The 15,792-nt window shown below is 43.2% G+C and overlaps 1 protein-coding gene across 1 annotated transcript in view; it reads left to right on the forward strand.

The window, feature by feature from the left end:
• The window catches only part of SCAMP2 (secretory carrier membrane protein 2), a 313,781-nt gene that overhangs the window by 239,476 nt on the left and 58,513 nt on the right, over nt 1-15,792 (forward strand). Inside the window, exons 5-8 of the mRNA XM_086959331.1 lie at nt 10,231-10,359; nt 12,463-12,622; nt 13,995-14,096; nt 15,284-15,401. Of these exons, the coding sequence (XP_086815457.1) occupies nt 10,231-10,359; nt 12,463-12,622; nt 13,995-14,096; nt 15,284-15,401 (509 nt within the window). The remainder of the gene's footprint in view (nt 1-10,230; nt 10,360-12,462; nt 12,623-13,994; nt 14,097-15,283; nt 15,402-15,792) is intronic.

Consider the following 15,792-nt stretch of genomic DNA (forward strand, 5'->3'; position numbering starts at 1 on the left):
TTCAACCACACCTTTCTTAATCAAATCTTGCACAATCAATAAAAGTGCACGTTCTCCTTCATTAGATATTTTATATTGAGGAATTCTTGGAAATTTTACATTTGCTTTCAAAGTTACTACATACGGTGGCATTTCTAAAAGGCCTACATCATTAGGACCAGTCGCCCAAAGAGAATCAGGGAGTGAGCGCAGCTCTGGTGGGAGTGCGTCCATTGACAAGTACATCGGAGAAGTGATTCTTTTACCCAAAGTAAGCTGTACCCCTTCCGGAGAACAGTACAATGTCGCATATAGTCGTTTTAACAAATCTAAACCAAGCAGATTTTCATTACAACCCGTCGTCAAAATCAAGGGTGCTTTCAATTGACACGGTCCAACAGAAATAGACAAAGGACCAGATATCGGGTTGTAAACAGGGGCGCCTGAAAAACCTACGGAAACATTTGTTGAGCCGGACAAAGGTGCGCCAGGGAGTTTCGCATGAATGATAGAACTTTTTGCGGCACCAGTATCCAACAGAAACGGTTCGACTACACCTGATGTTGCTACTGCGACATAAGGCCCACTCTGATCTACTGGAACTGATACTACTCCCTCTCTCTGTCCATGGCTGTCCTAGTACCCATTTTGCTGAAATCCCTCATCCACTTCACAATAATCTTCAACAAGATATTGCTGAGTTCTAATTTGTTGAGCTGACTGTACATTTCGTTGATCAAAGTGATTGGAGGGACGATCATTCGTTTGCGGAGGCATAGCACCTCGTCCTCGACCTCTAGAGTTCTGCGCAAAACCACCACGACCTCTCTGAGCTGCTGCTGCATTATTTTGCGCTAAGATTGGACATTCATTTTTGTAGTGACCCTCTTTCTTACAGTACGCACACTGATTCCACTGATATTGAGGCCTGGTTGAACTATAATCTGTCCTCTGATACGAATTCTGTTGCATATTAGTCTGATTCGTGCGAGGCGGATACGCCTGCTGTAAAAGAACTTTAGTCTTTAAATCTTTCGTTTTCTTCTCTGATTTTTCCTTTTCCTCTTTATCCCTATTTTCGTAGTATTGTGCAGTCGCAAGTATTTGCGCAGTTGTGGAAACAGCCCACGCACTCTCTGAATCCTTTAATTTATTGCATAATTCAGGTAACAAATTATGCACAAATTTATCGACAAACCGTCTCTGTCCTCCTTCAGTGCTCATATCCTGACCACTATGATCTACAAAAGTCTCTTCGAACCTCGTGAAGAAGTCGGAGACACTTTCATCTTTCTTTTGCTTGCATGCGGATAATTTATCCCAATTAACACGCAACGCAGGCATCAGAGTCTTCATTAAGTCAATTATTCTACCTGGAAGATTAGCAATTAGGGGTTCGGGTTTTGCACCACCCGTTTGCTGACCATCCGCTGCAGTGATAGCTGCCCAATCACCACCTAAAGCTGCTTGATGATCCTCCCTACGAATTTTAGCCCACACTGGTTGTGGAACTACGTTACCAAATAACATATCGATGTCCGCTAAGTTCATTATACAAGCTTCAACTGTCTGTGTTAATTCCTTGTAATATCCAGCTGGATTTTTACGCGGATCTGGCAAGGCCTGTTTCACCGCTAGCACTTCAGCTCGCTTCCATGGAATGTGTATCCACACTCGTTGGAACTGTGCTGGAGCAGCTGCAATACCCGCATTATCATCACGTTGTATTGCTTCGCGCCAAATTGGAGGAACCTCCCTCATAGGATATTGGCGACTTGGCTTCATTTTACCTTTCTCTAAATCTCTCGGCGAACGAAGAGATGGATCATTCCTAAAACTTAAAATGAGTTCCATCGCTTCTTTTATATTATCACCCACTATCATTCCTGCTGCAAACTCTTTTTGAATTTTAATTAAATCTTCCAAGTCTGATTCAACATCATCTTCCTCTATTTCCTCACGTAACAACGAGCACATCTCATCAAAGACGTACCGTTGCGTTGGTTCCTTCCACTGCATAAACGTGTCTAGTACATCTCTCGTACTATATCTTCTAACTTTCGTAATCCATCTGAGAGCCGTGGAATCTAAAACTCCCCGTTCTTCAGTACTAGGTAGCTGACTACGTCTCTGAACTGAATCAGAAGTAGGAGTCTTAATTAAAGATTTATATAAAGGAGACAGTATATTAGCAACAGAATCAGTTATTTTTCGACGTACAGAAAGTGGAGTTAACACACTCGCAGATGTAGAGAACACAGTAGAGGTAGGAACAGATTGCGAAGCAGTAGAAGTATCGAGAAAAATAGTTTGTGATGTAGTAGGTGTAAGCGAGACAGATACAGGTATAGAAGACGAAAACCCAGGAAGAGGAGGAGCCGTAGGAATATTCACATTAACCACAGGAGGTACAGGAACTACATTCTGAGGAACAAGAACACCAGGTTGTCCAGCAACCGGCAATTGGACATTCGGTACAAGTTGGGCCGTAGCACCTTGTGCGTACGGTGGAGGTGACCGTAACAGATAAGACAACAGAGGATCGTTTTCGGGATCCTCCAGTATCTTAGCTGTTTTCGATGGCAAGGCAGGGTAGCACTTGTCAATCGCTAAATTATGCTCTCTAATTGCTACATCTATGGCTTTTTCGCACTCATTATCTTGCAATTGTTTAGTTGCTTGCTCTAGAGTTAGCTCTTCTGTCTCTTTCTGTTCTTTCTTCAATCTTTTCATTTCTCTCTGTTTGGACTCTTTTCGCCAATAACGGAAAGAATCAAACATTGCCGGCCGGGCTTTCTTCCTAAACAATTTCGCTTCTAAATTATCAAGAATCTCGGGTTCAAAACTACCATGTAGTGGCCAACTAAGGACACCATCCTTCTTAGTATAGCGGACCCACACCTCGTTATAGGATATAGGACCCACACCATGTTTACAGTACAAGTCATAAAGGGGAGTCCCAATCGGAGGAACCAGACAGGAATCCTCCAATCGTGAGTCATGGTTGCAACCAAAACAAGACAACATTTTCCGACTTACCATTTTCAGTCTGGAACACAAAACAAACAAAACACGGAACAAATATGTGCACTCGAACCAAGAACTTAGGCCTACCAAAACCAAACTAATGTATCGATACCCAAACTGAACCAAATAGATTATCGTAACCAGAACAACTAGTGATAATCTTACGAAACCAAACCAAACCAAGAACCGATCAAGGATTTTAACAATCCTCACAAAGTAACCAGCTAGCTATCACTAAATACTTAACTGAGGCACTGAAGACGTCACCAAGGAGAAACCCGTCACGTTTCGCTGTACTAAGGGCTGCACCTCGGGTCCAAGACAGGGCGACGGTCAAGGCAACGGCCCACTGCAGCCGTCCTGAACGGGAACCCTCGTGGAAGAGAACTTCGGGCCACTTTTGCGATATGCCGGGATCGATGAAGTGGGGCGCCTCCCTCGGAAATCTTCACACGAAGCTCCTCGAACTCTTCAGGCTTTTGGACCGGTACCGAATGACGTCGCCCCACTTTGGGCGCCAATTGGAGTTATGGACTTTTTGGTTCCGTCCAGAGGTGTCAGGGAACAACACCCAAAGACCCCGGAGTTCCACCTGCCTTGGTGCGCAAATGAACAGAAAAACGGGCTTCTCGATGGTGGCGTCAAAGACCAAAGGTTTATTACTGCAGGGACACAGAAGTCACAGAAACTACGCATGGGCAGTAACCAGGAGCCTGTTCGATTTGTACATTGAGGGTTGCTCCTTATATACGAAAAATTGTGCTTCAGGCAAATATTTCACATGCTAGTACATTCCTAAACCTTTGTGTCTTAAACAATAAATATTTGGCGTTACACAGGAACTGTCGATAATATCTGATGCCAAACATCACGAAGAGGGGTTCCCACTAGTCCATCACAATCCCTTGTCAATATTGCATTCAAGAGCCGGACCGCCTCATCGTAAAGTTCGTTACCTCCCCCTAATAAAAGCCCAGAAGGAAAGGAGCAGAGCCAGGTGCAGGAGATAGAAAAGCGGGATAAGAGATGTTTGTGGGTTGTAAATGGGCAAGGCTACCGGCTTCGGCCGTCTAATCATGATCGGGACAATGGATACGAGAACCAGTTCAGGTGGGCTGGCCTCGGGCAGAGGAGGCAGCTTTTGTCAAGTCATGCAGCTACAGCGTGATCTGGTTTAAGGCACACGTGTCATGGAAGAGGTGAATCTCCGGCTAAGGCTACGTGTCCTTAATCGAAATGAAGTGATCAGAGGTTATTGCATATGTGAGGGCAAGAAACACAAAATGGCGGACATGATCTAAGATGGATGCCGTGGGTAGATCAGAAATGTGTTCATAACAGGAGTGTTCTTGCTCGTATCGTAGCGAAAACACCAGGATATGCTAAATGGATCATTTGCGGTTCGCTGATACTAATATTATGTATTTCCGAGAAACTTGAAAACTCGGGTTCAGATCGTCACGGAACCTCACCGCCTCGATGTGGACATGAAGAAGGACAGACTTCGCCCGACGTCTGGACCGGCACCAACCAGTACTATTGTACCCCTGTTCTCTCCTGGTTTTCCCTATCGCCCTGAGTGGCTACTGGAGGACTGGGAGGGGTCTGTCGACCCTCTGGCAGACCAGTTGAAAGAAACAGACTGGAGAGAGGAGTTGTGTGAGGCCAGTAGTCTGGACACTTCTCTGGAACCTTGGCATGCTTTCTCCCCCTACCGTGGTTACGGAGTGGTGTTGCTTAGTGGGGCTGAGGCCTTAAACCTTGAGCTTCCTACACTGGCGGTTAGGACAAACCCCCTGACCGAGGTGCTTCAACCAGCAGTGGGCTCTTCGAAGCTCCTGCTGCCGTTCAATGAGGCCCTCACAGACATCCTTTTGGGCACTTGGTCCAAGCCCAACACAGGATCTCCTGTGAATAGGATGATTGCCCAACGCCACTGCCCGGCACTGGTAACCCCATTTTCGTCTCCCAACACCCCACCCAGGAGAGCTTGGTGGTCCAAGCATCCATTTCCAAGGGCAAATTCCCTACCACACCACCTGATAGGGAATCCAGGGAACTGGAACATCTTGGGAAGAAAATGTTTTCTTCCTTCAGCTTAGGACTGCGGTCGGTGAACAACGCATGTCTCTTGGGCTGTTACTCCCATTCTGTATTGGACACAGTTGAGCAGGTGCTGCCACAGTGCTCAGAATAGGCTCTCTCATGCAGTGGCCGAAGGGAGCGAAGTTTGCCATACGGTGTGGGCTGGACACCGCCGACTCGCTAGGCAGGATCATTTCAACGTTGGTAGCCCTAAGATGCTATGCCTGGCTGAGGTCCACTGGCTTTTCGGATCATGTCCAAGCTACACTTTTGGACATGTCCTTTGGCTGTCGCTTGTTTGGTGACAAAGCAGACAACCATGCTCCACATCGACCTTTTCGAGCTTCGGGCGATCCGTTTTTGCACTGAAGGCATTCCTTCCTTCTGTCATAGGGAGAATAGTGCAGGTGTTCACGGAAAACACCACAGCCATGTGGTACTGCAACAAACAGGGCAAGGTGGGGTTGTGGACCCTATATCTGGAGGAATTTCGTCCCTAGAAATTGCTGGAACATAAAGGACATATCCCTGGTGGTTCAACACCTGGCAGGTTCTCTGAACACCAGGGCGGACAAGCTCAGCTGCTGGTGCATGATGGATCACGAATGGCGTCTTTGCTCTGAGGTGTTGCAAGGTCTCTTTCAGCAGTGGGGCGAGCCTTGGTTAGATTAATTCGCCACCGAAGAGAACGCACAGAGTCAGCAGTTCTGCACATTTAGAATTTCAAAGGTGGCACTCGCTAGGCAACGCTTTTCGTCGCGAGTGGTGTTGCGGTCTTCTATACGCCTTTGCGCCTATACCACTACCACCCAGAGTGCTGAACAAGATCAAGCGCAACCGGGCCCAAGTCATTCTTGTGGACGTGGACTAGGCACGAAGAGCCTGGTATCCCGAGCTCTTGCACATGCCATCGATTCTCAGATCAGACTGCCCCTTCGGGAGGATCTTCTGTCGCAGTAGCAGGGGACAGTCCACCACCCAAACCTGTCCAGGCTTCACCTCCTTGCATGGAGATTGAGCGGCGGCAATTGAGCGGCGGCAGTTGACCGCTTTCGACCTTCCTCTTGAAGTCTGTAACGTTATCGTGGGAGCCAGGCGTTCCTCCACCAAAACTGTATATGCCTGTAGATGAAACAAGTTTGTGGCATGGTGCACAGCAAAGGCTGTAGATCCCCTTTCTGCCCCCCTTTCAGAGGTTCTCCTCTTCATTTTTTCTTTGGCCCAGAAGGGCTCTGCTCTGGGCACTCTAAAAGGCTATCTTTCAGCCATTCCAGCCTTTCTTTGTCTTCCTGACCAGCCTTCTCCTTTCAAGTCCCCTATTGTAAATCATTCCCTTATGGGCATTACTCATGTGTTTCCTCCAATTCCTTTTGTAATGCCCCAGTGGGACTTGAACCTTGTTCTGGCCTATCTTATGTGCTCTACTTTCGAGCCACTCCATAACTGTCCTCTCAGACTTCTGACACTTAAAACTGCATTTTTGGTTGCCATCACCTCTGCTCGCAGGGTGAGTGAGCTTCAGGCTCTTTCTTCCAAACCTCCTTTCTTGGCTGTTCATCAAAGTTGTCTTTCGCACTAGGCCGTCTTTCCTTCCCAAAGTGGTTACCACTTTCCACATAGGCCAGACCATCACTTTGCCCACCTTCTTCCCACCCCTGCATCCTTCTAAAGAGGAAGAGAGGCTCCACCATCTGGATCCAAAACGTGCACTATCATTCTATCTGGATTGCACGAAACCATTCCGGGTAGATGACCAGCTCTTTTTTGGCTAATTGGGCGTCAAGAAAGGTTAGGCCGTGCAAAAACAGACCATCTCTCTTTGCATCATAATCTTCTATTCCTTAGCGAAAAAGGAACCTCCAGAGGGGTTGCGCGGCCATTTCACCAGTGCGACTGCAGTCACTACTGCTTTGGGACGTGGAGTCCCTCTTCATGACCTCTGCCCGGCAGCTATGTGGGCTTCATTGCACACGGTTACTAAACACTACTGCCTGGACAGCCAAGTCCGGAGAGACGGTTTCTTTGGCCGTTCAGTTCTCCAGGACTTTCTGGTGTGAGCTTAGTTGGCAGACCCACCTCCGGGGTTGGTATTGCTGGAGTATCTATTCTAAGGTGAGGAATCCAGAACTAATAGTCTCTTTCACATGAACAAGTTACTTACCTTTGGTAACGATATACCTGTAAGAAAACATACAGTGGTTATGGATTTCTCACTGCCCCACCCATTCTCCCCGTTCTGCAAACTGACTTCTAGGTTAAGGGACTCCTTTTCAGGGCCCTAGTTTTGTGCCTCAGTGGTCAGTGTCTTGCATGGCTCTGCTCTTCTGCGTGGAATGTTGTGTAAAGAACAGACGTCAGCGCGCATGGGCGGCGTCTTAAGTAGATACCGCAACGTCATCCTGACCACCATGACGCCAATGACGAACGCGGAGTCTACCAACGCCACCCACCGACGTGCAGGGATACCGCTGAAGGAAAATTCTCCGGATCCAGTCTGACGCCTGGGGGTAATTCTAAGGTGAGAAATCCATAACTCCTATATGTCTCTTACAGATATATTGTTACCGAAGGTAAGTAATTTGTTCTTTAGGAAGCTATCTGGTCCAGCTGCCTTCCCTCTTTTTACTTTCATAATTAGTTTGGAAACTACTTCAGCACTAATCTCTGAATTTATTTCGCACTTTGAAGCTACTTGTATGGTCGGAATTTGTATCTCCTCAAGATATCTCTTAATCTGCTCTCCCGTCACCTCTTTAACTTCTGTGTAGAGCGTTTTGAAGAACGGTGTAAAGGCTTGTTTTAGGTCTGAATCCTCAGTGTATAGTTTACCTGTGACTTCATTTAGAATATCCTTAATTGTATTTCTGGTCTGTTCTGCCTTGGTTTTTCGTGCTAGTAGCTTCCCACACCCCTACATGTGCTCCTAATAGAAGAGTTTACTAGCCTCCCATGTTTTCTTTATTATTGCCTCTAAACAGTTTTCCAACTCTAGCTATGCACTCTTTAGTTGTTTATTTATCAAGGGCTGATTTTGAGTGTTATAATTATCTACCTCTGTCAACAAGGTCTGTATTGAGGATTCAAATGTACTTAACTTAGTCTCCTTATTCTGTGTTGCAGCTAAGTCAATTAATCTTCCCCTTATGAAGGTTTTGTAGGCATCCCAAACAATATATAAGGCGCTGCCATTTTGTTTACGAGAAAGAGTTCCTTTGTTCCTGCTTTCAGGTTTTCTATTTGTAGGTCTAAAAGGAGTGCTAGACTTTGTCTATCTCATAGGAAGTGGTGTTTTATCTCGCATAATATCTAAGCTGACTGCAGAGTGATCAGACAAGTGCTCTGCCTCATGTTCCACTTTTTATAATGTTTTTACTAATTCTAGTGCCCACAAGAAAAAATCCATTCTAGAAAAATTTCCATATTTTTCATTATGGAATGTAAACCTTTGCCTCGCTTTAACCTCGAAATATAGACAAAACCATAAGTCCCCTATTATCAGATTTATTGAGGCTCTCATTTTAGGTTAGTTGGCCGTACTTATAGAAATGAATTTTTCTTGGGTGGGATCGATTATTGCTTTAAACTCCCTTTCTTGTATAATAGGCAAATTGACTTCTGGAAGCTGAGTATATAGTGCTGGGAGGAGGACAGAATCCTCTATATTTAGCCCATAATAACCTACAAAGGCTAACAAAGTGCTGTATATCTGTGCTTTTACTATTACCCACCTCTCTCCGGGATCCACAATGGATTACCCCAGGGTAGCTTTGATAGTTTTCTGAAAAAGGACTATCACCCCTTAAAAGCAGCATGACTGATCAGTGCATATACAGTGGTCTACCTATCTTTGTTCCTTTTGATTATGGATTCCCATTCCTCTTTTAACAGGTGAGACTCTTGCATAATTATAACCTCACTATCTGAAAGTCTAAGATATTTTAGAATTATTCTGCCTCTAACCGTGTGGCCGTTGACATTCAATGTTTGGACCATTAGGGGCCTAAAAGTCAGCGGTTCTGTCATGAAATAGGTGGGGGAGAGTTGGGGGGGGGGGGGGATAAGGGGAGGGTTTGGACTGAGGTCTATCTGACTGACTTTCTGATCCGACTACATGGTCTCACTGTACCAATGAGGACTTGGAAGGATTATCTTTACCCCACATTGTTCAACACCCAAAGATTTTAAGAAACAAAACTGTTGTTGTGACCCTCCCGCCTCACCCCTGGGAACCCTCCCTAGAATTATTGGGTATTTCTGAAGGAGCTACTCATTTCAACCCTCTATACTCCTCGGCATTAACAAACAAATTTCATTTCTGATGTGCTTTGATTTGTTCCACTAGTGTTTCTACTACTTTAGGGTTATGCATTTTATTGTTCCACATAATTTTCAGCGTGGCATGGAAATGCATCTGTGCTGTAGCTCCTTATGATCTGAGTTTCTAGATATATTTTCCTAACTCCTACTGCCTGGCCTGAGATATCCGACCTGATTAGGAAAGACCAGTCATCATATCTAAAGCTCTCTGCTTTGAGAGCTTATTAAAGTAGTTTTTCTTTAAGGGAGTATGATTTTAAAATTAATAAAAATTCTTCTTGGAGTCTTCCTGGCTGGCCCTCTAGAGAAAGCCTCTGGATGGATCCTCTGTATATCTTCTTCTAGAGTGACTACGTAATTTCCAGGGATGAAATCCTCCAGTAAGTTAATCATGAAAACTTTGATGTTCTCTCCCTCTAGACCTTCCGGGACATTCAATACCCTAATATTTTTCCTTTCATTATTCTCAAGTATTTCGATTTTATCTTTTGTGAGATCCTATGATGTCAGTCATTGATGCTGAGGTGATATAGTAAATGTTGCACATTGATGTTGAGGTGATATGTCAGTTGTTGTGAGTTATGCTATTGGTGATGCCTTCTATGACGTGTGAAGTCATGAGCATTTTGTTGGTGGGGTGGGTAGTTATGATTAACTATAAACAGCCAAATGTCAGTTATTTTTCAGCTGCAAACTGTAGCTTGCATTTTAAGGGAACATTTCCACATTCATATTTTCTCTGTAAAATTTGATATTTTTCTCTGATATATTTTTTTTTTCCAATTGATGTTCTGATCTTTTTCCTTTTCTCTTGGTCAACAGTGAGACAGAACAACTGGCCACCACTTCCCCCAAAATGCCCCATTAAGCCTTGTTTCTATCAGGACTTTGCAGCGGATATTCCAGCAGATTACCAGCAGATATGCAAAATGCTTTACTACCTGTGGATGCGTGAGTACTCCTCTGTCTGACATCAAAGTTCCCATTCTCTGGTGGAATTTTGGGCATCTCTGCCGACTGGCTTTTTTGCTGTAAAATATTGTAATCACATCTCAATGGCTAAACAGGGATATTCTTGTTTCCAAGAAAATATAATTCCATAGATAAAATGCTGGTCTAGACATGGGGTTTGGTTTTGTATGTGACTAAAAAGATTCAGTTGGCTCCAGAAACTATTCCATGCTTTATTTTAGGTTGTAGCGGGGAAAGAATAATTTTCATGCAGCCTCTAAAATGTTACGCTAGAATTTTGGAAGTGACAGGTTATAATGGACTAATTAGTTCATGACTGTTTTTTTCACGACTAGGCTTTCTTGTTTTTGTTTTCTCTTGGATTTCAGTGATGTTTTCTCAGTATTTTCCAAACTTTTGGAAATCCGTGCTTATTGATGTTTTTCAGCTACCTAACCCCCAAAGTAGACAAAAACTGTGTTTTCCACTGTTTAAAAAAGATGTTGTTCTTTGTGCAGTGATTCTTGTAAAGCACATATTTAATTTAAAGAAGACGTAATGCAGGGTTTCTAGTGTCTTCCCGTTAGTATGATTACTTGACTTATGTTACACTGTTTAAAGCATAGTCAGTGCATTGCACTCTTGCTCACTCTTGCATCTCGTTACCCTCTCTCACATTTCAATACCCACTCACACTATCAGTACTCTGTCTGGTTTACCGGGCTATTAATGTAGTAAAATGTAAGAATGCTATATTCAAATGTTTTAATTAACACATTCCCGGATACAGTTGGGGGGGGGGGGGGCGGGGGGGGGGGGGGGGTCATTCACCTACTCTTTACTGACATTGCAGGTGTTGTCAACCCTGCCAACAGCATTGTACCTTGTGAAACCTTTAACATTTTGAATTATAACCCAGATAGATTTGTAGCCCTGCATTCTAAGGCATCTTTGCCCAACTACATTAAGGTGGTGGTGCTTCTGTTGTGTGGACATTTATAGCTGCCTTGTATCCCCATTGCAAGTGTCTCACTTTAAGTTAGTCCTGATATTTTAATAGACATCACATAGTATTCTAGGAATTGAACGTTTGTGTTGACACTCTAACCATGGACGCAAATACCCCAACAGTAAAGTGCAGTTGGGTAAAAAGCCCGGTTTAGCTGAGGATATCACAGATAACAATGGGACACCTTACCCTACAGCTATGACTTTGGTTGGTATATGGAAAATCGTGTGCCATGTTTTCACCACTATCCCATGTGCATGGTGACAGCTCTCATCTCACAGGTACCGGTCACTACAGCTTGCATTGAATATTTAAAGCCTGGGATAATTTGCAGGCGACCTGCTATCAGTACTGATATTTTCTAGAAAAAGGGGCCGCTGTATCAAAAGGGTTTACTGTGGGTTTGTCAGTGAGTAAATGGTATTGTACATATTGGCCAAGATCTTATGAGCCAGTCATTTTACCAATCAGTGAAAGAACTAAACACTGGAAAAAGATCAAATATAATGTGTACTACTCCCAGATTCTCTGTGTATAAAATAATTGGATCAGACCCCCCAAAAAGCTTTTAAACCCTGCACTTTCAATCCAAGCACAATAAAAGGAAAAAAAGGGAAGGGAACATTTTTTTTTAGTGACATCCCTAAACAACAAAACTTAAGCACAATAACGTTGGACCAGTCTTTCTTGCTGCTACCTCGTATAACAAAGTTACATTGTGTTACCCCTTCAGAAATAAACATGACTCGTTTCTTTAAATGGCATTTTAGTTTGTGGCTGTGCGTGTGTTTATATGTTTTGCACTTATGAGGGCTTTTTCGCTTTCAATGAGGTTTTATCAGTTTTTATAGGTTTAAACCTCAAACAAGATAGCCTGTTCATTACTTCTAGTTCTAAAAGTATAATCAGTGCCAGGGATATCAGTGTGAAATGTGTTAAGATGCTAGTTCATCCTTGCAGTGGAATAGTGGCGCCATGCACGTTTCCAGCTCAGAAGGGTAGAGTTTTGCTCATTGAGATTCTCTTTTTATGGCATTGTCTGTTTCTTAACTATTTAAAATTACTATATGTACCACTTCTTTCTTGTTTTACAGTTCACGCCGTAACCTTATTCCTGAACCTGCTCGCTTGCCTGGCCTGGTTCATAGTTGATTCTAGCAGTGGTGTGAACTTTGGCCTCTCCATCTTGTGGTTCATTTTATTCACCCCTTGTGCCTTCATCTGTTGGTATCGACCTATTTACAAAGCTTTCAAGTGAGTGCTATCCAGAGATGTGTGGGTAAAATCAAGTTTTGTCCAAGTTGTGTCAGTACTTGCATTCTTTTTGTCTGTGTATGTGTTTTATTCTTCCTTCCTTGTTCTTTGTATTTCCTTTTATTACTTTCACTCAATAATGATCTTTCTGCTTCTTGATTTGCTAAAATAAATCTCTAATTTTGTCATGCAACAGTAATCCAACTCTCACCAGGGGTTCTCATTAACTTGGTTAGTTAGTGCTAGAGCAGCACACTAGTGGAGGTGTGCTATATCCAAATGCTAGCTAAACTATGGCTGTAAACTATGGCTGTTACCACATTTGTGTTAAACATTTGAAGAGGGACATTTTTAGACACATCACATCTGTTTTTGCATTTTGTGTACATTGATGTAATTCTTGATTTCTCAACTCACACCCTGAATGTCTACTTTTCTACCTATTACACATTCCTTGTGTTTTGATAACTTGTTCATTGCATGTGTCATTATTCCGTTGCCTAGAGACCATGTTTCTAATCTCTCTCTTTCCCACCTAGGTTAAATATGCATTGTGATTTCTAACTCAATCTCTCGCTCACTCCACCCTCATCCATTAGAATGGCCATTCCTCTTCACTCAACCACCACATCAAACAAGCTATCTCCAACCCTTTTCACTGTTCTTGAATCACTTCTTTGAGGTGTCCCACCCTCTGAAACATTTACATTCCTCCCTTCATTAAGTTGCGGCTGCATATGATCTCAGACTCCGCCCTCTCACTACACCTCTCCACCGAGTTCACCCATTTTCCTCTTCCTGTTCAGATACAACCTTTCACAACCTCATGAGCCAATTTGTGGTTTATACCCTGTCTCCATGATTCAACAGTCAGTATGACTTCCTGCTTCATTTTTATATTCCCATTTATCTACTAACGCGGAGCCAGGTCTGATTTCAGTTGATATCCTTTGTTTATGTGCCTCAATTTTAACACCTTGCGTGCAGTACAATTTACCGCCGGGTGCTGAGCCCTAACGGAAATGGGCGTGGTCATGACGGAACGGTTCCTTCATGAGCACAGCTCAACCGTTGCTCATGACGGAACCGTTCCGTCATGAGCATCGAAAGGGTTAATCCATGATTATCTTTCCACTTTTTTCATCAGACTGCAGTTCATGACCCTTCTTTACTGACCAAACTAGTATGTAAAGAATCCTTTGTTACTCTATTAGCAGTGACTCACAAGCTTTTGTATCTCAACTGTCTTGTCTTCACTGCAAAGGGTAAACCACTCACTCAGTTTAATACCCCAAGGATAATGTCCTTTTATATCTTTTGTACCAGATTTCCTTTTACATTTTTTGTACCAGATTTGATCTTTCTCTTGCAGGTCAGACAGCTCGTTCAATTTCTTCGTCTTCTTCTTCGTCTTCTTCTGCCAGATTGCCATCTACATCATCCAGGCAGTTGGCTTCTCCTCCTGGGGTGACAGGTGAGTCTCTCCCATTTCTTATTGACTACCCTCCAACTCTAATTGTGTTGGCCTGTGTGGCTTCCTCCACTAGAACTTTGACACAAATGCTTGTAGTCAAGAAAAGCCTGCATCAAAACATAACTCCATAACTTAATTAAGAAGGTTACCTGACAGTTAGGAGATAGTGTGGGCTACAGTGACTTTCCATATCTTTCTTGCCTCATTCAGTTCTTCAGATTATGGAGCAGTAATTATACTGGGAGAATTTGTCTTCATTTCTTTCTGTTGGCGACTGTGCATTGACACTATAGGTGCTGCTCTTTCCTGAGGCAGTATTTGACTGAGGCTGGCGGGGCAGTTAGCAGAGGAACAAGAGGTTGAAGTAGACTTTGCAAAAGCTCCAATTGAGAAAGAAAAAACATATTTAGGCAAACGTTGACCAGATCGGTATTATTTCAATTGAATCTATCAGTGTGATTACATAATGAGCCTGTAATTGAATTTTAATATGGGGTCTATGAAGGTTATGTATGGCACAGCTTGCATCGAATGTGATACACATGGATGCGAAGGAGAATAGTTTAATTTATTTTTATTGTGCGTCAGAATGCTGTGATTGGCTGATGATGCTAAATTTTACAAAACACTATAATTATTAAGCATATTATAGCGGTTTTTAAATGTACAAATTATCAACCACGATTCTCTGCCTCAAAATACTAAATATTCTCATTTATATCTTGCACTGATTGTTTTGAAGTCACCCTCAAATCCCGTGTGCTGCAGCCCTTTGGAGCTTAGCTTCCACTCTAGAAAATAGCCAAAACATAACATTGTTTGGCCCTTTAGCTATGTGCATCACCTTCAACTGTTATGCTGCCTATGTCTTACACTCCACTCTGCACCTCTATCACCACCAACCACATTACCTGTGTTTTTGACCTTAATATTTTTATCATGCGTGTCATGTGTTACCCATGTTTGACTTGCTGTCAACACTGCCAAAGACTTTCGTTTGAAACAAAAATGGAAGTGAGCTTTGCTAAGAGGAGTTTTACAGCGTGCAGGACTTAAATAAACGTACCAGTTAGTTTTTTTATTAGCTTTTAGAAGTCTTTTACAAGATGTGGTAAGGCTCTGTAATTGTTGCATGTACATTTCAGATGATCTGGTTTTGACTGTGTCCAATAATCTCCCTCTTTCAGTGGTTGGATAGCAGCAATAACGGTTTTCAGCAAAAGTGTGGGAGTGTCAATCATAATGATGGTGGTTGCTGCGTTTTTTACACTCTGCAGTGTTCTTTCACTCGTCCTGTTAAAGAAGGTAAGCTTATTCCCACCCTACACTAATTTCTTCTGCACCCCAATCTAAAAGTAATAGTAAAAGCAATCCTATTGTAAAAGTGTATTTGGTCAGGGAGGTGATTGGTCTGCAGTGCGTGTCCTAGCTCATCTCACAAATCTTCTACTCCCTTTTACTTTTCTGCAAGATTCCCTTTATTCTTAGCTACTTTTGGGATTGTACCAGCTGGTGGACAATTAAGGAAAACAGTGCTAAATCTACATGAAGTAAGACCTCAAACTATGCTTGCAGCAATTTCATGCATATGGTACAGCTTCCCAGGTTTCCACAGCCTTCACTACTCATTTGTGTTCTGTTTCAGATCTCCATTTCAAATGGTGGGGGAGTATCTGAACATATATTTCACTAGATT

The sequence above is a fragment of the Lissotriton vulgaris genome, chromosome 2_2 (assembly GCF_964263255.1).
Source record: "Lissotriton vulgaris chromosome 2_2, aLisVul1.2, whole genome shotgun sequence".
NCBI classification, from domain to species: Eukaryota; Metazoa; Chordata; class Amphibia; order Caudata; family Salamandridae; genus Lissotriton; species Lissotriton vulgaris.